The sequence below is a fragment of the Poromitra crassiceps genome (assembly GCF_964638095.1).
Source record: "Poromitra crassiceps genome assembly, chromosome: 3".
Classification (NCBI taxonomy): domain Eukaryota; kingdom Metazoa; phylum Chordata; class Actinopteri; order Beryciformes; family Melamphaidae; genus Poromitra; species Poromitra crassiceps.
This window is the reverse complement of record NC_139625.1, coordinates 84816026-84838257: the sequence shown is the minus strand read 5'-3', so window position 1 is coordinate 84838257 and position 22232 is coordinate 84816026. Positions and strand designations below refer to the sequence as shown.

The following is a 22232-nucleotide window of genomic DNA, read 5'->3' as shown; positions in this document are numbered from 1 at the left end:
TATAGCTGAATCACTTGGTTTGACCAAGTAAAACTATTTGTATAAGTGTGTGTGTGTGTGTGTGTGTGTGTGTGTGTGATATTGATTTGAACATCATCACCATCGCCCAGCTCTAAACCACTGTTGACATTTTCTAGAGAGAGATATGGCTGGTAGTTGTAGTAGAACCTGTCTGTGGGCAGAGTAGAGACACAGCAGAGACAGTCAGATGTGTCCTAGCCTCTGGTTCCTCAGCTCTTCTGGAAGTTCTCGTTCCAGACAGAGAGAGAGTTCAGCTCTTCCAGAAGTTGGGGTTCTGGGCCAGCCGCCTCTGGAAGTTCTCGTACCAGCGCGAGAGCACGCTGGCTGGGATGAAGCTCTCTGTGGGGGCGGGGCTCATCTGGGCCTGCGTGAGGGCGAAGGACGAGGCGAAGTTAAACAGGCTGTCCAGCATCTTCTGTGTGAAGGCCAGGGAGGAGTCCACAGTGCTCACGGCCGCCGCACTCACCGGAGTCTGCTGGCACAGCTGCGTCAGAGCCTCCACAGACACGCCCACCTAAACACAGGGGACCAATCAGTTCATATGACATGCCAAAGTGTTTTCGAAAAATCTTGATTTTTGGGCCATCGCTAGCGCCGCCCCATAGAGCCTACATGTCCAGGACGCTCTGCGAGCCGATCTGCGAGCCAATCTGCAAGCCAAGCTGGTCATCTGCACGCCAATCCGAGGAAGCCTTTGGGTGGCACGCTGCGGTATAGCCAAGGAAATGCAGTGTAGGAGCTGTAAGACTCCTGTGTTTTCTACACTCATTATTATTCACTGTCATGGTGGTGGGCGTGGTCACCATGGGCTGGGTGTGAGTGGTGGTGATAATGATTGTCTTCACCTGTTTGTGCATTGTCAGAGAGAGAGGGGGTGAGCTTGGGAGTGGATACTTTTCTTTGACCGCATTTATACACACAAAATCAGACTTGGTACCTGTACCATATGTATTTTTTCTGTGTGTTTTGAAGTAAACGATTCATGTTAAAACGCAGCTATTGGAGTGGAACTGAATTATTTTACTATGCGCGTCACAGTGTTTTCCTCTCATGTTTAGCCCCTCGCGGCTTTTTTGGACTGCCTACAGCCGCAATATGCAGGAAACGTGACTCCTTCCAGAGCATTTTGCAAACTGTTTCCACTTTCCAGCTTTACTTTACTCACCAGTTTGACATTTTCTTGTCTAAAATAATTCAGGCACGTAAGGTACCTATCCAACACTGCCTCGCATGTACAGGACAAGGAGGACACACACAGCGCATCGCGCCTCCACAGTTGTTGCCAAAGAACTGACGTTCAACCTAGGGTTGGCACGATGGACGATGGCATCGACCATCGTGATGGGCCGACCCCCCATCGACTTCTGAGCTTTCTACATCGGATCATCGTAATTAATTATCTGTTCGAATTACATTTTTGCCATTTTAATAATAAAAAATACCAAGTCCACTTACCGTGACGCGTGGGGGATGCGCCGGCGGCATTAAACGAGCGCACCCAGTTCAGACTCAGAGAAGCCTCCCCTCCCCCTCCTCCGCTCTAGTGCTTCTCTGAACTGGGTGCGCTTGTTTAATGTCGCCGGGGCGTCCCCCGCGCGTGAGAAGTCAGTTGTTTTGTTGTGAAAACTTTTAAGACAAAGAAGAACCTTCACGTTCTTTCCTGTTTTCAACCCAAAGTGAGTACAAGTCTTCAACTGTGAATTTAACTCGCCTGTTTCCAAAGTGAAAGTTGAAGTCGCTCCATTACATACGATACAGCACTACCAGCAATATTGAACGGCGCAAAACAAATAACGTTAACGTTACAGATCCTGACCAACAACGTGTGTGTGTGTGTGTGTGTGTGTTGAATTTAACTAGCTGGCAGAAAACTGACAGAATTACTGGCGGATATAACGTTAGATTCGCGTGGGCTTTTGAACCTAATGAGAGAGAGTTGAGGAAACTGGAGAGTTGAGAGAGAAATACAGCAGCACCAGCAGCTGCTACAGCTACTGCTAGCTGTTACAGCAGTAGCTGCCGCTGCTGCTACTGCTTGAGTGGCCTGGCTCTGTGCAGTAGTAGCCTGCCTCTGTGCAGTAGTAGCCTGCTTGTCGGTCTCATGAAGAGCTCAGCTGTCCTGCTGTTAACGTGCATTGCAGCGGCGGATGGCATCAATGACGATGCCATCGTCAATCACGATGTTTGACTGTGAAACAATCACGATGGGTATTTCGGGTACATCGCACAACCCACCGCAACACACAGCTAATCCGCCATTTTGGACAGACAGTCAATGCCTCTGCTCTGGCTAATGTTTTTCAGGCCAAAATGGTGGCAGCGCTGCTTCTTCCAAAACTACACTAATACCCACAGTGCCTTGCGCTACCGAAGAAAGACGAGCAGTCGGGAGTCTAGGGAAGGGCTTACGTTTAAAGTCAATGTTTTCTAATACAGAATTACATCAATCACCTACAGACTTTTCAAACACATTTCATTGCATGATGATGTTTTCTTTGTTGTGTTTGTGAGGGCCAGATTTTCTAGTATTCAATATTTTATTTTTTTTACCCCTAAAATAACATTTTACATCAGTAATGTACCTACAACACTGATCAGAACCAATTGTATATAGGCTATCTATAAATGTATCTATATATAGATATAGATTATAAGATATCAAAATAGATAATATAATACAATTAATACAATATATGATAATATAATATGATATAATATAATATAGCGTTTAGGTGATTGATTAAAACACAAAAACATTGGCCCTAAACAGGGGTAAATAGCTTATTTATTTTTGGGGTAAAAAATATCTTAAAATCAAACACGTATTTGATTTTAAAGGTGGACACCAACATACCACATCATCCTGCAATGAAATATGGTTGACAAGTATCCTTCATACTTTTGCCACTAACAGCCCTTCCCATTAACAATGCCACTGCCTGCTACAGCCAACAGGCTCGTCAACGCTTTTCCGCTCTGGTCTTATGCTTAGGGATGCACCGATCCACATTTTTTCACTTCCGATCCGATTCCGATACCTGAATTTGGATATCTGCCGATACCGATATTATGCCGATACCAATGTTTTTCTTGAATATACAGTATAGGCAAAGATTTGGCCAATTAAAGATTTTTTTTTTAAATATACCTTGCAAAAAGCAGACAAAATTAAGAAAATATACAAGGCAAAGAACGATACTATTACCGTATACATGGGCAAATTACGGCCCGCACTAGAATTGCGCGGGCCGCACAATAGCCTTGTTTGAAATCGCATTCACGCTTAAAAAATCATAAAAGCGGTCCTCATTAGTAGTAGGGATGGGTACAGAGCACCGGCATTTAAATTGGTATGGGCCGGTACCAGGAGTATCAATAAGGTCCTGGACGTTCGGTGCTACTATTGGTATTTTCTTTTTCTTTTTTACCGTCCCACCCTAATGACGACAAAGCGGCACCAGGCGAATATGTTTGACATTGCGTGTTTACACTCCTGTCACTACACTTGCAGCAGGTTTAAAATATTTAAAAGATCAGTAGTATATTTGGAAGAAAACCATTTCCAAGATATGAGGAGTCACGCTGTTGAATGACACAACAACAGAGTGAGAGTCTGAAAGATAAAGCGAGCGTCTGCCCTGTGATGATTGCCAGAGAGAAAACCCCACCTCGCGCTGCAATAACAAACTTCACGCTGCTTTGCTGAACCTGACTTGTTTTCTAACAGAACATTATGTCGACTTTGGCAACTCTGAATATAGAACAATGTTAGCTTGCAGCAAAGTTACATCCAGAGCCATCCATTCAGCTCTGGTATCGGAATAATATCAGTATCGGCAGATATCCAAATTCAGGTATCGGAATCGGATCGGAACTCAAAAAATGTGCATCGGTGCATCCCTAGACTGGAGTCCACATGTCTGCCCACCTGTGCTCCGGAGGGGGCGGCGGTGGCAGCGGCGCCGAAGGGGTGCGCCACGCCCTGGCCTTGCCTCAGCCCGGAGATCTTGAAGATGGCGCTGGGCTTCTCGTTGGTGATGAAGCCCAGCAGCTGCCACACGGGGGCGCCGGAGGCTGCGTCCGGGAAGGAGAAATAGACGGCTCCGCCCATCCCGGGTGGGAAGGGCACGGTGCCCAGGAGGAAGACCACCACGTGGTTCACGCTCTCACAGTCCATCAGAGAGAACACAAACTTCTCTGGGGCCACCTGCACCGCGTCTGTCTGCACCAACCGGCCGGCCACCAAACAACCAAACATACCTGCGGGCAAAAACAAGGTAGGAGGCATTCATGTTGACAGGGTTTCCACAGACTTTCATGGATACAATTTCAGAACTTGTCCATGACTTTTCAAGAATCCATATTATGACCCACTCAAATGACCCTCTTCTCACTCTCAGACACCCTACACACCGAACGCGATCAACTCGCATGTACTCGCACTCGCCCTGTCAAGCCCTGCCCCGCTGCTGCAGCTTGGTTGGCTGCCTTGCTGCATTTCCATCTTCAATTGGTCTATTTAGATTTTGGCCCCTCCTCCTCTCGTCTTTTGCATGTCCTGATGTCAGGTATCCCAGCATGCTTTGCAAGGTGGTGAGCAACAGACAGCAGCGAGGGAAGGAGGGGCCATTTCAAAATCGACCAATTGAAGATGGAAATACAGCAAGGCAGCCAACACGCTGTAGCAGCGGGGCAGGGCTGACTGGGCGACACATCCCTTGGCGGTGTGCAGGGCCCGTCACACCTCACACCTCCTAGCCTGGTTACTGGTACACCATCTGGATCAGTGAACTCACTTTTGTTTCATTCTACAGAACCAAACACAAATGTCAGTTCACGTGACCGGATGGTCAACCTCACACCTATTTCTCACTCAAAATAAATACAGGGGTGCTGTTTCCTGACTTAATCCAAGAGAAAGGGTGGTGTAAAAATGCAGGAAATCTGTTTTAAATTACACCCCCTGCCCCACCTTTTCCTGGAGAGGACCTTCAGATCCCCCCCCCCCACACACACACACACACACACACACACACACACACACAGCAATATCTTTCTAAATTTGCTCTCTCATTTAAAAACAGACAGGCTTCCATGCATGGGTCTGTATTTTTAAGATGATAATGTATTCAGATATTACTTCTATTTGGACAGACCTGACAGATCAAGTCGGATGATGGGAGCATAGATCTTATGTTTTGTAGAAAATCAACCTAACATACCTCCTGCAGCTCGTGAGCCAGCCTGCTAACTGTAACAACAACAACCTGAGGCTTAGCTTAGCAAGCTAGCTAATGTTAGCTAACTCTCCAACAAACTGTGAGAGCCAGAGCCAGCCTGCTACTGGTACTTGGAAACTTCCAGACTCTCAGCACACGCTGCTCTCCACTCTCCACCAAGAGCGTGGAAGGAATTGATCAATGTAGCTACGTTCTTCACTTCACCTGTCCTGTGACGTCCTGACGGCGCCAGGCTGTGTAGAGGATCACAGATTCCTCGATCAAACAGCCTCGTCAAGTTAACTGAGTTAGCCGGAGTAAAACCGGAAGCGGAGTTATTTTGTCTTAAAAAATAATAACAGAGAAATTTGTCACTCATTGACAGTTGTTCTCAAACAGAGGCTTTTAAGAGCTGTGTTGTATTAGTCTGGGCACCTTCCACCCCGCTTTTTGTCATGGGGGCGTAAACCCCGGACCCAGAATTAACACCGGATGGCAATGCGCCTAACAACGTCTTTGTTGCCGTTAGCTTGACGCGGTGATGTTACCTAAACTAGAGTCTGATCAAAACAAAGCTAGCGTTACATAAAACAAAACGTTTATGCAATATGGCATCTCCGCCACCACCGCCTGACACACCGGTCAAAACGGTGAAAGAGGATTCTGATACTTGGGTCAAATTGTCAAGTTAACGTGAAAGTTGACGAGCTAGAAACGCTGCCATCCGGTCTAGGGCGGGCTCTAGGCGGGAACCAGTAGGGTGACAAAATCAATTGTGGGCGGGAGCCAGGCTCTTTCTCGCCGAGAAGAGCCTGGTGACGCGAGGTAGTGTTGTATGAACGAATATAGAGATAGCGAATATAAGACTTCCGGTTGTGACGTTCAGCCTTCAGAGTAAAAGCGGCGTAATTCAGGGCTACCTTCCCGATGCTTTCCCATTAAGTCTAGTTTGCAACGTTAATGAACCAACAGAAGACTCTGGATAATACTATCACCCGTACATAAACTGGTGCGCTGGAGCAAGAAGAGCTCCTCTCTCGTATGGACTCAGGAATGGTTTGCTGCGAACATTAGCTGTGACGTTTGTCAGTAAATAGTTGAGGAGGAAATCAAAGCTGTCTGTCGCTGTGTGAAAATGTAGCCGAGCCTAATTTTCTTATTTTATTTTGTTTGTTTATTTGTCCCGACGTCTCTGTTTTTGATTAGTGAACTTCCCCTAAATCAGTTCCTTCTAATAGGTTCCACCCTACTGGTTTAAGGTTTAACGACGTTTTTTTTTTTTGTTCCCCTGGGGTGGTATTTTGGTGTTACACGCCCGGACATAATTGCAGTTGCACTATGCTGTTCCCGGTTGGGTAGGTCACTCTCTTCACTTGCTCTCATTTTAATTGTGATATTTACCTTTTGTTTAACTTAAAATGACACTATCGTACTGTACAGAGCGCTGTAAAATGCTAGCGAACCCATTGATCCTGCCTCGTAGTGTGGAGAGTTTTCATTTCGTTTTCAGGCTGTTATGTTTCATTTTGCTAAGCTAGTTAGCTTCTTGCTAGCCAGTGGCTCTGTGTTGTCTCCGGTGTGACAGCCCTGCAGGTCGCTCCACTATCCTGTCTTCATGGTCTCCATACGCGTGCGTGTGATTGTTGTTTACTTCCTGCAGCAGCTGTTGTGCACTTCTGTCCGCAGATTCACCACAACTTACTCCACAATGAAACGCTGAAGTCTCCGGCGGATGAAAACTACCCTTCTTTGCTTTTTACCATCTTTTAATCTCCACTGTGCCTGTCCAACAAATAAATAAACTCATAAACACAGGATGGGCGAGCATGTGTCTGCCAAATCTCTCGGTGGGTGTGACTGTGTTGGAATGAAACCCGCCTACTCTCCTCCTACTTCCTGGTGTTAAAATATTGAATTAAATTAAAATGTTAAAATTCGCTTTCATAGCGATCGACACGAGTATATTTGTGATCTGCATGATTACACCTTTTCAAAGCAGTGATCACTGCTAAAATAATAATAAAAAAACGACTCACCTGCGGGTTTCGATCCGCAAATACAAAAGGATTCAACACAGTAAACCATGCACCTACTGCTCTACGCCACCAGTCCATTCACGGTTGCTCAGAGTCAGTTGTTCACCTCATAACTGAGCAACATCGGCAACTGGTTGAACTGAAGCTTGTTAAACTATCTTGTTGCCCATGAAAACATTGAACTGAATTCGCTGCATGCTGATAGTTGGGACTGCACGGTTTACAAGAACAGGCATGCAGTGATCTCTGGCATTTGACAAGCATTATTATCAAATGAACATTAAAATCCCATTTTCAAAAGGCTAGCCTATTGTGTCATTGTATTCTGTATTGTACATGTTTCTCTCCTATTGTATAGCCCTGTGGCTTTATTGTATTCATCACTGCTATCAAATAGCATTTCTGCTTTATTGCATAACATTGAAACTGTGCCACTGCAGCATGCAATTGTATTCATTTATTAGGTAGCCTATAAGGCAGAGACAAGAGAGACAGATCCAAATATATTAAGTGGCTCTATAACATAAACTCTAAAATAATGCAATATCTATCAAGGTAATTGATATGGCCAAGTAAGCTTTGTTAAAAGAAACGGGTGACATGATAAACAAAATAAGATCAGACTGACTGGGCATGTGATCACATCACAATACACACATCCACTAGCTGAGCTGTGTTCAGAGAGCGATGTAAAGCAGAGGTAAGCAGTTGTGATGAAGCTGAATGTTTTGATGTCGATTGTTGCATGCAGGATCAAGTTTGCAGTAGTAGTTGTAGCACCAGATGTATGTTCTATGAGGCAAAAACAGGAAATGTTAGTCAGATTAGGCAGGCGGTTAGGTAGCCTAATAGGCTACATAGAATCAATCAACAACAGACAATATGCCTACACAAATTAGCCTACCAGAAGACAAAACATTTAATATTTAGGCTACCAGATTAACATAAGCGCCTTTAAAGTGCAGGTAGCCTAAATCTGTCGGGTTTAATCATTGCAGTGGGGAAAATGTTTTTAAAACGGGATGATTTGGTGTGCTTGGAAGTTAGGGAAGTAGCAGGCTAAAGGGTCAGATAGCCTATTATTTAATGGGCACTAATATGATCAAGAATTCAGGCTATAAGCACATTGTCAGTGACCACAGGGACTGCATATTAAAATAGATGAGCCTTGATAATGGAACAGTCGAGTTAAATCTGGACACCATTAAAGATTCAAGTCAAGTCAAGTTTATTTATATAGCCCTAATTCACAAGCATGTCTAAGAGGGCTTCACAGAGAATATGTCTAGCTAATTCTAGCTGACACAACAGTAGCAAATTACAGAATAAAGATAACACATTGAACAATTGATAGAGAAATAGAGAAATATAGGATAGAGCAGAGGAGAGAGCAGGAGAAGGGGGAATGTGAGAGAGTGATGGGGTGGGGAGGGAATGGGAAATGTTGGAGAGTATAGGAGGTCGGGAAGGAGCAAGAGGGGAGAGGGGGAGTGTGGGGGAGATGTCCAGGGAGGAGGTGGGGAGAGAATGGGAAATGTGGGGGAGGAGAGAGCGTATGGGAGAGTATGGGAGTATTGAGAGAGTATGGGAGACTATATGGAGAGAACAGGGAAAGGAGGGCTAGCTGACACAACAGTAACAAGTTACAGTAGTAATAATAACACATCGAACAATTATATGATAGAGAAATATAGACACACATTTTGTAAACGGACATATGTCGATTTCTTAGCGACCAAACTATGCTTCATTTAATTGGCTGCAAGCCTTTAGATCAGGATCATGAGAAGCTAAACAGGATTTTTTATGGAGTTACGATGGCAAGATAGTGGGACATTAACGCAATTTAGGTGTCGACAGGCCAATCAAACACGCTAGGCGGAAGTGCCATTACTACATTGTGTTACAATGAAACAAATACAAAACATGCTATGTTACAGCAGGCTACTTAAAATACCGGTAGCCTATATGGCGCGGGGAGAGGATAAAACTACAGCGCAACATGTAGGCTAAATGGGACATAAAATCTCACATAATAAACTGCTGGTAACGAAGTTTAGCCTCTTGTCAACAGAATAGCCTACATGATTTCCAGAGCACTCACTTCAGTTAAAGACGGTGGGAACTGCACTCTGCATGCTGCTGTTCATCTATCTGGTTCCCAATTTGTCAAAAGGGTGTGTGGGCTCATTCAGACTACATTTAAAGGTGGAGCATCATTGATAAGAAAACAGGATCAGAGTGGAAAATAATTATGATATTTCAAGTTATTTTCAGTTGCCTCGTGCCAGAGATCACTAGCCTATATTGCCAGTTCTAAGTGAAGTCCCTATCTATCAGCATAGAGCGAATTCAGTTCAATATTTTCATGGGCAACAAGTTAATTTAACAAGCTTCAGTTCAACCAGTCACCGATGTTGCACAGTAGGCTAATTATAAAGTTAGTTGACCCGAACAACTGTGAATGGACTGATGGCATAGAGCAATAGGTGCATGGGTTACTGTGCAGAAAGCTTTTGTATTCGCGGATCGAAACCCGCAGGTCGTTGTTTTTGTTTTTAGCAGTGATCACTGCTGATTAATATAAGCTGTAATAATACAGATCACCAATATTCGCAGCAATCGCTATGGAAGCTAATTTTAATATTTTAATTCAATGTCATATTTTAACACCAGGAAGAGAGTAGGCGGGTTTCATTCCAACACAGTCACACCCACCGAGAGATTTGGCAGACACATGCTCGCCTATCCTGTCTTTATGAGTTTATTTATTTGTTGGACAGGCACAGTGGAGATTAAAAGATGGTAAAAAGCAAAGAAGGGTAGTTTTCATCCTTGAAATCCTTGCGTTTCATTGTGGAGTTGTGGTGAATCTGCGGACAGAAGTGCACAACAGCTGCTGCAGGAAGTAAACAACAATCACACGCACGCGTATGGAGACAGGATAGTGGAGCGACCAGTTAGGCTGTCACACCGGTCGCAGTCAGTACGCGGCGTGTGCCGTTCGGAGTCACATTATTGTTATACAGGTCATGTGGTGTAATATTTACAGTACGCTTATGTGTGTTTCCTGTTATTCCTTTTTATAGAGTGTGGAGAGAGAGACGTGTGAGAGTGGTGTGTGACACCGTGTTTTTTTGCTTCCTCCTCTGAAGGTATGTTTGTTCAATGTGCTTATTTTAAATTAATATTTTGCACTAAAAAAAGGAGAATTGGGTGGAAATTGTATGTAATTATTGTCTATTGCAGTGAATGTATTTTGTATATTTTGATAGCACTTTATTTTGTCTTTTTATACGCCATTTTATATTGTATATTGTACATTAATATATTGTATAATGGCAGTTGCACTATGCTGTTCCCGGAATGTGAAGAGAGAGACGTGTGAGAGTGGTTTGTGTGACACCGTGTTTTTTTGTTTCCTCCTGTGAAGTAAACCCAGTGATCCCAGCTCCGGTGTGTGCCCGTCATTCAGCCAACACAACAACAAGCAAATACACAACGCAGACACAAAAATGTCTACAGTCCAGAAGCTGAGAGCAGTGGTGAAGCAGCGACGAACTGAAGAGGAAGCTCGTTATGGTTGGTGAAATTTAAATGTTATTTTTACATGACTCACACACACTTTATGATATTCCTGTTGTGAGCTACTGGAACCCTCAGTCTAAGTAATACGTTCTATTACTGAGTTACTGCTAAAAGTAATATATTACATGTAATATGTTACTTTTGTAATGAGTTACCCCCAACACTGGCCTCGATGCGAGACTCTTCGCCACGTAATTTTTGCTCCAGATTCGTAGCGACCGGAAACTAGGGCTGCCCTCGACCAAAGATTATCCTGGTCGACGAAAAGTCGACCCCAGCTCCGACCAATCGATTGTTTGAAACGGGGCCTAAAAAAAATAATAAAAAAAGACAAAGACAAATCTGCAAAAGCCAGTAATAACTCCACTCTACCTTGCCTAAATTAATTATGAATAAAGTAAACAAAGCTATTTGCAGCATATTCATTATACTGGAATGATAACAATAACAGACTCAGGTCAGGCGCAGCTAGTCTCGCTAGCCAGCCTCTCTTCCCTTCCCTCAGAGAGTCTGGCGCTGCAGGTTTCCATTATGGGATTGCGAAAAAAATGTTCTGTTTGGGTAAACCAATCAGCCTCGTCTTGGGCGGTGCTTAGCGTTAGTGCCATTGGAAAATAGTTTCGGGGTGGAACTTGTGCCGAGCAGGCCTTCTTTATTGCACAATCCACATTTTCTTCAAAACTTGCCATTTTCAGCGTGTAGCAACGAGTTAGCATGTAGGTTTCTGCCGTTAGCTTTCTACGCTAGCTAGTTAGCGTCGTTGTTTTCACATTCGGCGGCCGGGAGCATTACAGCGACACAGATGGGAGCTGATTGACATGGTCGGAGCCAATGACAGAGCATGACAGAGCTTGCAAGCGGGGGAGCGGATATCCTGCTGCCACCGAAACAGCCGCTCGAATGGGAGAGCAGCTTTAGAGCAGGGGAGGGCTTATCCCTGTTGCCTGTTTCCACGACGCCAGACTCTCTGAGGGAAGGGAAGAGAGGCTGGCTAGCGAGACTAGGCGCAGCAGCTGTACTCTCCGAAAAATAAATATAACTGAACTAATGATAATCCCAGCAGCACAAGAACCAAGGAATAGCCTACTCTTAAACTATTTTAAGGTAATTGTTTGTCTTATTTTATAGCCTATAATAATAATAATAATAATAATAATAATAATAATATTAATATTAATATTAAAACAGTAGGAGTAACAGTCCCTCCCTTTTGTGATTTCCCAACATGATCTCAAAAACACAAAATAGCATATAGGTATTTCCTTAAAGCTGTTAGTCTTAAATAGTAATACATTAATACAAAAAGACATGGGCACTTTTAAAATGAAGATTTATTAAATGCAAAACACGAGCGAGAGGCGAGAACAAGGCTAATCTTTATCAGAGAAACGGCTCAGCATTTCAATCGCCGCCAATAAGGTCAAAGAGGCTGCATATTAGAACACCATAAGGAGGATAGTCTACCACAGGTTATTAAACATGTAAAAAAGAAAATCCCAAAAACATAAATAGAAAGTTGTCGAAATGAAATAAAGTGCCTATCAAACAAGGCAGCATGCTTAATTAGGCGCTGCTCCAAAATGAAATAAAGTGCCCATAAAAAGCAAAGCACTGAGATCCAAAATGTAATTACACACATTACACAATATTCCAAAAGGGCTTTATAATGTTGTCCGAAACTAAATATAAAAAATAGTAGCCTATTTAAAACACTAGGCCTAAATAGCCTATTATAACTTGCAACGTCCAAATCGGCAAGGTGGTGGCGGGCCGCGGAGCCTCTCCAATAAATAATAAAATAATAAATGGCCTATAGGCCTGGTAGCCTAAAAACTAACGCCAACATGTTTTTTTAGAAAATATACAGTGTATTTGTTTTCTTTTGTATACAGTGAGTGTTTATGCTATATCACAAAAAAATTCGAATAGCTCTTGGTTCTGAATCTGTACGACCAATTGTTGTTATATTGCCAGACTTTGAATATAAATAAATATAGCCTATAAAAACAACTATGACTCTGATTTTCACATGCAGGTCAGTAAACTATTATTAAAATAAAAAGCTGGCTAAACTGAGTTGGGGTTTACACTCCATATGAGCTCAGAGCTGAATCTGATGGGGGGGGGGGGGGGGGGACCTATAGGCTAGCTGACTTTTGCGCATAATGCGCTACTCACAGTCGGGGCCCATTTCCAAAGTAGGCTATTTGGAGTTGTGTGCTAGAAACACGAGCATGTCCACGTTCTTTGGAAGGAGACAGCTTCTGGATTTGTTGACAATAAATCCTGCCTTGGAAAAGATTCGCTCAGAAGGCGTGGAGGTTGCAGGGGTACAGAGAAGACGTTTTGCCAATCGGGCCAGTCTGGGGTATCTGTCTTGGTAGTTTTTCCACCATCCCACTGCAGATGCAACCTTGGTTCTGTCCTGAAGATACAGTTTCATCTCTTCTATAGCACCTGCTGCTGTGGAAACCACGTTTTCCTCCTCCACATGTCCGCACAGCAGCATATCAATCTCCTTCTCCTTGTCGGTTTTCTTTTTTTTCGATGCATGTTCCTCCTCAGCAGCGGCTGGGGGTTCATCGCCTGTGTTTGCGCTGCGCTCAAGTCGGTCTGCCAGCTGTGCAACCAGTGTATAGGCTGCATCTCGCTTATCATCCTCCAGAAAGATGAGCTGCTTGAAACGAGGGTCGAGCGCACAAGATGTAACGTGTACACTAGTGGTCATCTCCAGTAGGTCTTTGAGTTTCCACCTTCTGTCAATTTCCTCGATCAGCTTGCTTTTCATTTTTTTGGTAACGGGGCTGTCATCATCCGTCATGGCCAGGTGGCATTTTTTCATGTTTGCCAGCATGGGTATGACTGCAGACAGGGACGTGTTTTCTTCTTTAGACAGTAGCTCAGTCAGCGTTACCATTGGCTTCAGCACATTTGCGACGTCCTCAGCCGCATTCCATTGTGCTGTAGTAAGATCCAGGGTACTAGCGTCGCTCCTCTTGGTGTAGTTTGTGTCAGAAAGCACTGCGGTAATGGGCCATCGCTGTTCCACCAGTCGCTCCAACATTTCTTGGGTTGAGTTCCAACGGGTGGACACATCCTGGATCAGTTCATGGATTTTATTTGGATCATTTTTGAATATGTCCTTCTGTTTCTCTTGTAGGCCGGTCTTTGCTTTTGCTGACTTTCTGAAATGTGTCACAAGATGACGCGCTGCACCCACGGTGCGAGGTATCGGGTCTTGTTTGAGTGCATCATTGATACAAAGCTGCGGGGTGTGGCCGGCACACCTGACATGCTGCACATCTGGCCAGTCAACCCATTCAGTTAGTGTCTCTCCATACAGGTTACCATTATTTGAAGCGTTGTCACTTACAATGGATACTCTCTTTGGTCCTGGAATGTCAAATGCGTCGGCAACCTCACTGAGTCGCGCAGCAATGTTTACGCCCGTATGCGCCTCTGGCATCTGTTTTGTCTCAAGAACAACGCTCTGTAGTTTCCATTGTTTATCAATAACATGGGCAGTGGCAGTCATGTATGCCTCCATTCGAATAGATGTCCAAATATCAGTGGTCAAGCTCACTGCCTCGCTGTCATGCATTCATTCAAGAACCTCATTTTTTATCGCGTCATGTTTTGCGGTTAGTGCATGCATAATTGTACCACGCTTTGGCACTGTGTGTCCCGGTTCCAAGATGTTTCTCATTTTCTTAAAGCCTGCACCCTCCTCCACTACGTAAATGGGCCGCATGTCACGAGCAATAAAATCCACGATTCCATTCCTGATGTCATTTCTCCAGAGGAGGCTTCACAGTCGCATCCAGCGTTGTCTGGAGACCGCTGCTCCCTGCAGGCCTCGGGGATGTGGTGACGGTATGCGCCTGCAGTATATATTTCAAGCGAAACAATTTATTAGACCACCAAACATATTGAAATATAGGCTATATGCCAATTCCATGTTCATGCAAAGCCTAAGGCTGGCTTTACACGGTGAAACTTGCACGCAACTTTAGTTGCATGAAAGTTTCACCGTGTAAAGCCAGCCTAAGCATTAAACATGAAACTGAAAGTTGATCGTGAACAGGAACACGTGTAGCGCCTACCGTTTTTAGATGATGTGCCATGTTGGTTGTTGAACTGTGGTAAGCAAACTCCCGTTTGCAGAGCTTACACTCGACTTTATTGCCATATTTTTTAATAAAATGCAGCCACACCGGTGACTTCTTTGACATGGTGTAGGCCTACTGTCTAATTAAACCATGTCAATAGTTGTGAAGCAAGCGAGTGAGAGCGTCCGTGTTGGGCGATGGGTGAGCTCAGCTTTGAACGTTTTTTTTTTTACTGGGCACAGGGCGTGGTATGGCGATTGGTATGGCGATTGCTCGACCAACGTGAATCTCGTCGACCCAACAATCGACCAATCGACCTGGAGCGGGCAGCCCTACCGGAAACATGCGGTGAAACTGAGCAACAATCTCCCACAATTTTACTTCCGGTTTAGTGATCTTGCCTTCAAAATAAAAGCATGATAAAGTTTGGTTTTTACAATAAAGAATAAAGTAGTAATCTAACTATGAGACCCAACATAATGAACATAAGGACACTAAGATGATCCTCTAGTTTAATATTTGAATGAAAACAGAACAGCTGAAAAATACAAAGGAGACAGTATGTTATTTCTTGAAATGCTTTCTACACGATAATAGCTACATTTTGTAAAAAAATGAAGTGACTTAACTGGTCGATTCATAGTATTCTTCTTTATTTAATTGGAAACCTCATTAAAACCTCATTTACCTTGTTTCCAGAAATCCAGGCTTGCCGTTCTCAGACCAGTGAAAGGCCACTAGGCCAGGAAACAAGCCAATTTCAAATAAATATTAAAAATCAAAAGTCAATCGTTGCAAATCAAACTCACTTGATACATGTAGGGGGATACTTGATTTGTCATAGGGAACTGCACTTGGAGCTATGTGTGTACATTTGATTGTTGTTGACATTTCTGGAAATGCAAAAATCCATGCTTTCTGAGCCAAGGAAGATAAATGGCAGCAATGATTCATGACAGTCACCTTTTTGATCCCAAATAGGGCACAAAGGGATAGTTGGGTTTGTTTGAAGTGGGGTCCTATCAGCTAGTTCCATACACTAACTGAAATAGGTAAAGCGTTCTGGACGCTGAGCACACCGTGTATGGAGACCCGGCACTCTGAAGCAGCAGCCTCCACAGCTCTGTCTCTCTAGTACATGGGGCCAGGAACTAAAACGTAATTTAGCCACCTAAAACAACGCCCACCTAAACAAATCAATATTCAGTGTACATGTACGCTCTATTTTGGACAAATTTCAGTGCTTATATGATATCCACTCCAACAAGACTAGCTTACTTGACGCACACTTTTGAAATAAAAACACATTTATGCCATGACTTTACATAATGTATATTTATGTAGCATCATTTAGCCTGTGCTGTGATGTGCAGGAGCACCAGTTATAAAACTAAGCCTGCCCTGAATGAGCCTTGTTCGTTATTGTTAAAGTTAGCATTAGCATAGTCTAGCGTTAGCACAATAGTGAGGGTTCCAAAATTTCACCGATACGCTGGGATGCGTTTACAACTTATTTCTAAAGTTCATGGAAGTGGATGGTATCAGGAATGTCATCGATAGTTACAGGTGAGCTTACAACCTTTATCTGAAGGTAATATAAGTGTATGGATGCATCGCGACCACTGGGGGAGCGAGCCAACACCAGTCAAAGCTGTCGGGGTCTGTGTTATTCAGTGTAGCTTGAGGCTAAATTAGCCTTGAGCATATTAGCCTGGCTAACATGCTAGCGTGATGCAGGCAGACAAGAGTTGGCTAATTAGCATTGGCCGAAGTTTTGCAATGAAAGCTAGAGCAGTTTCTTGAAATGCATTCTAACCAGCCCAAATATTCACATAAAACAACACAGCGTATTGCTGGTGGTGGCCGTAACACCGGCACTGCCCTACTGGGGCAGTGGGTTAGAGAAACTATCCGGGGGGGAATGCAGGATTGCAGCCAAACACCCTCCCGAGGCAACGGATCTGCTAGGCCCAGTTGTCGCAGGCTGATGTCCGAGTCTCCGGGAAACTGATGCACTGCACACTGGTGTAGCTTTTGCACCCGGGAACACAACACTTTCGACCCATGACTATCCCTAACCTGTCCCTGGCCATTAAACTCAACAAAACAAACAAACACAGACGAACATTTATTCTTATTTTTACAAACAAACACAACCTAGGCTATCTGACGTACTCTAAAACTAAACCTAAACCTAAACTACTAAATACTACAAAGAGATACTCAACACTTTTTCCTGCAGAAAATCAATATATATATTGGAAATGTGTTCTTGATGAATCCAGGCCAAAGTCCTGACATTTACTGTAAAACGGAGTAATTCCTCATCTCACATATTATGTGACATTTATTTTTTTTGAAAAAAAAAACACAACCTAGGCTATCTGACATACTCTAAAACTAAACTACTAAATACTACAATTTATGTACTCTAATCAAAACGCTCCATAAAAATCTCTCTCTCTATTCAACAATTCTCCACACTCCATAGGCCCAGCATGGTGTGCAGGCACTTTTATAAACTTTGGCTGGGAGGGGCCTAGGCGTGAGAGATGGGCGGGCTGGGTTTGGTGATGTCACTGATCAAGAGCTCTGCCAATAGAAAGAGAGGGAAATGTGAGTCTACAGCTGTCCTTTTTGCCTTTTGGATTGCATGGAACTGCATAGGTATGTGAGAAGAGAAGAAGAATTACTCAGTTTTACAGTAAATGTCAGGACTTTGACCTGGATTCATCAAGAACACAGCTAATTTCCAATATATATTGATTTTCAGCAGAAAAAAGTATCTCTTTAAATCCCTGTCAATAAATGCACTTTATTATTAAATCATCCTCCTTGTGATCACTTTGTTTTAAGTCTTGAATATACCACAGAGTGAACAAAAATGTGTTAGGCAAATATACATTAATTTCAGACTACCTGCTGCGCCATCTGACCGAAGCCATCTGTTTAGGTTTTGTTTCGGGGGGTCCCTCCAGGCCTGAAAAATATTCTAGGGGAAACACTGTAAAGCACCAAGTACATATTGTACATCCATTTGTATTTTTGAATTTCAGCAGAGAAATGGTGTAAATGTTGAGCCGTCACTCTGATTACATGTTCTTGAAAATTCTCGCATTAGTCGCATTGGTCGGTCTCGCCCACCCTGAAAATCTTGGTTTTGCCTCGGATATGCTCTGGTCTTGTTCTTGACTGTATCAATTTAGGTGGTCTCAATTACAACACTAGTAAGTTTAGGTAGTTTTCCTTCATGTGAAGGTGTCTGTATTTCATTTGTACCCCCAGACCTCCAGCAGCTGTTGGTCTGTAAAGAAGAGGTTCCACCTGAGGAGCAGGAGTGGAGCTCCAGTCTGGACCAGGAGGACCCAGAGCCCCCACACATTAAAGAGGAACAGGAGGAACTCTGGGCCAGTCAGGAGGGAGAGCAGCTTCAAGGGCTGGAGGAGGCCCATATAACCCAGTTCCCATTCACTCCTGTCCCTGTGAAGAGTGAAGATGATGAAGAGAATCCTCAGTCCTCACAGCTTCATCAAAGCCAAACTGAGGAGTACAGAGAAGCAGAGCCTCTAGCCAGCAGCTCAACTGAACAGATAAAAACAGAAGCTGATGGAGAGGACTGTGGATTGTCAGAACCAGCAAGGACCATGGCTATTGAAGTTGAAGTTGAACTTGAAGATTCAGATAGTGATTTACAACCAACTAGTGATGGCAAGACTCCAGACTGTACTGAACCAGAAGACAGTGATGATGATTGGAAGGAGACTAGTGAACCTCACTCAGGTTTAGACTCACTGAAAAATGATGAAGACCTTGGTGAGAAACGCTTTAGTTGCTCAGAGTGTGGTAAAAGATTTGACCACAGGGCAACTCTGAGTAGACACACGAGAGTCCACACAGGAGAGAAACCATTTACTTGCTCAGTCTGTGGTAAAAGTTATAGTCAGAACCGAGACTTGAAGGTGCATATCAGAGTCCATACAGGAGAGAAGCCATTTAATTGTGCAGTCTGTGGTAAAAGTTCTAGTCAGAAACGAGATTTGAAGGTGCATATGAGAGTCCATACAGGAGAGAAGCCATTTAATTGTGCACTCTGTGGTAAAAGTTTTGTTATTGATGGACACTTGAAGAGACACATGAGAGTCCATACAGGAGAGAGGCCATTTAATTGCTCAGTCTGTGGTAAAGGTTATATTCAAAAATCCGACTTGAAGGTGCATATGATGGTCCATACAGGAGCGAAGCCATTTAATTGTGCACTCTGTGGTAAAAGTTTTGGTCTTGATGGACACTTGAAGAGACACATGAGAGTCCACACAGGAGAGAAACCATTTAATTGCTCAGTCTGTGATAAACGTTATAGTCAGAAACGAGACTTGATGGTGCATATGAGAGACCACACAGGGGAGAAACCATTTAATTGCTCGGTCTGTGGTAAAAGTTATCGTCTAAAAGAAGCCTTGAAGGTGCATATGAGAGTCCACACAGGTGAGAATCCATTTAATTGCCCGTTCTGTGGTAAAGGTTTTAGTGGAAAAAGTAACCTAAAGAGACATATGAGACTCCACACAGGCGAGAAACCATTCAATTGCGCAGTCTGTGGTAAAAGTTGTAGTCAAAAAGGACACTTTAAGAGACACATGAGAGTCCACACAAGAGAGAAACCATTTACTTGCTCAGTCTGTGGTAAAAGTTGTAGTCAAGAAGGACACTTGAAGTCGCATATGAGAGTCCACACAGGAGAGTAACCATTGTGTCACTGGTAAAAGTTTTGGTTTTGAAGGAAACCTCAAGAGACACATGAGATGAGATACCACATAGGAGTTGCCACTATTTGCTGAGTTTGTGTGTATTTTACAGTATATTTGTCTATAATTCTGTTTTGTGTGCTTGTCTAGTTAGGGCCATTCTCCGGAAAGTCCTTTGAGACATGCATGTAATGAAAAGATTTACTGCTAAACATTTTTCGAGACGTGAGAGTCCACAGAAGCTGATGAAAAGGACTGGATCCAGCTAGTGAAGTTGAACTTGAAGATTCAGATGATTTACACCCAACTAGTGATTAGTCTCTTAAAACAGACGAGTTGGCTTCTGCAATTTTCAAATGCTTCCACCATACCGTCTGTAATACGTGGGGGAGAAGCATGCACCAACCGGAATGGGAAGCAGAAAGGCGGGTCTTCCGCTCATTAGTCCAATCAGAATCCAATATGCTGCATTCGCTAACGTACGTTACCTCATCACTTTCGTTTAACTCTGGAATAAGTGCACGTCTTGCACGAGGTTCCTCCAAGCCGCGGATACATCGTTTACGTCTATCAGGGTCTTCTTTCACCGGTTTCGTCGGTGTAGCTTCCATGGTAATTCTGTATATCTAAAGCACTGCTAGCATTAGCAACCTGCATCGGTTTAAGTTTCCGGGGGGGGAACATATTTTTCGTGGACACACGTGTCGTGATTGGTCGGATTCCGTCGAACTTCCTTCCAGTCTGAAGGTTTTTTTCCCAACTTCCTTGTGCATGTTCTGGGGGTGTAACGTACAGACTGTTTAGCTGCATTCGCCGGATGCCGGATGTAGATGAGACAGTCTGTTTTAAGAGACTAACTAGTGATGGCAAGACTCCAGAATTTCCTGAACCTGCGACTGAAGACGGTGATGATGATTGGATGGAGACTAGTGAACCTCAGTTAAGTTTAGATTCACTGAAAAACAATAAGGAACTTGGGGAGAAACGCTTTAGTTGCTCAGTTTGTGGTAAAAGATTTGACCGTAGGGGAAATCTACTGAGACACATAAGAGTCCACACGGGAGAGAAGCCATTTAATTGCTCAGTCTGTGGTAAACATAGTCAAAAAGGAGACTTGAAGGTGCATATGAGAGTCCACACAGGAGAGAAACCATTTATTTACTCTGTGGTAAAAGATTTGGGAAAGAAGGAACCATCAAGAGACACGAGTTCACACGGGAGATAAACCATTTAATTGCTCAGTCTGTGGTAAAAGTTTTGGTCAAGATGGACATGAGACATGGGAGTCCACACAGGAGAGAAAACATTTAATTTCACTGTCAGATCCTTTTCCAGACTGTGGAACCATTGTTAGGCATTGAACATGTCTGTATGTTAGACATTGAACATTGTGGAAGGCCTTGCATGTTTCCCCTTTGTTGTTATTTTCTTATTTTTGTACTGTGCTGTTTTACTGTTTCTTACTGTGATATGGATCTCCCTGGGTCTGAAATAAAGAATTGAATAATTGTTCAGTCTGCGGTAAACGTTTTAGTCGAAAAGGAAACTTGAAGGTGCACATGAGAGTCCACACAGGAGAGAAAACATTTACTTGTTCAGTCTGTGGTAAAAGTTTTGGTCGTGAAGAGACATATGAGAGTCCACACAGGAGAATAAGAATTTACCGTAATTTCCGCACTATAAGGCGCACCTGAGTATAAGCCGCAGCAGCAAAATTGCCTGTTTGTTACATATATAAGCCGCACCGGACTATAAGCCGCGGGTGTTTTGATGTTTAATTACCATATGTAAGGGTTCGTGCACAGAGGGGATTGTCGGGAAAGAGATGGCTGTTTGGGGAAGCTCCCATTTATTAACATTTCAACAAAACAAGCATATCCCGCTGGGGATCTTTTCTTTTGGCATTGTGAGACGCTTAAAAATCACCATCGGCGGGAGCTTTACTCCAGATGCTGTGCAGCCAAGAACACAAGTGAAATTCGTTCTCTCGTGACCTGTGGTTCTCAACGTGATGGACGATTCACCTTTCTTGTTAACAGTCCTAGTGAGAGGCAGGTCGAACGTCAAAGGCACTTCATCCATATTTATGATCTGCTCCGGTCCGATGGAATATTCCTTGATCTTTCTTTGTGTGAATTCGCCGAAGTTTGTAATTTTCTCCTGGTAGTCGGGAGGGAGTTGCTGACACACAGTCGTCCGCGCCCTGACGGACAGTCCCTTTCGTCTCATAAATCTGAAACACCAGGATGGTCCACCTCTAAAATGTTCAATTTTCATTTCGGTGGCGACTGTTTTGGCCTTCAGTCGGATCTGAACGGTGGACACACCTCGGCCGTCTGCTCTCTGTGTCAACACCCTGATGCCAAGGTTACGTGCTGCTGCTCGATTTCCTTCTTTCCTTCTTCTTCTCGCCGCCATCGTCGTAACACAGCCAGTTCTCCATCTTTTGAAGCATGATGTTAGATTACAACGAGCTAGTTGTGTGGCTTAGCCTTCCAAAATGTTGCCGTTAGT

At 43.7% G+C, this 22232-nt stretch overlaps 1 protein-coding gene across 1 annotated transcript; it reads right to left on the bottom strand.

Annotated features, from left to right (window-relative positions):
* Positions 1 to 218: 218 nt before the first annotated feature.
* hikeshi (heat shock protein nuclear import factor hikeshi) lies at positions 219 to 4279 on the bottom strand (the record flags this gene model as incomplete). The annotated part of the gene is made up of 2 exons (XM_083634329.1): positions 219 to 535; positions 3950 to 4279. 2 exons carry the CDS (start codon positions 4277 to 4279, stop codon positions 272 to 274), a joined length of 594 nt encoding a protein of 197 aa, XP_083490455.1. The 3' UTR covers positions 219 to 271.
* Positions 4280 to 22232: the final 17953 nt, after the last annotated feature.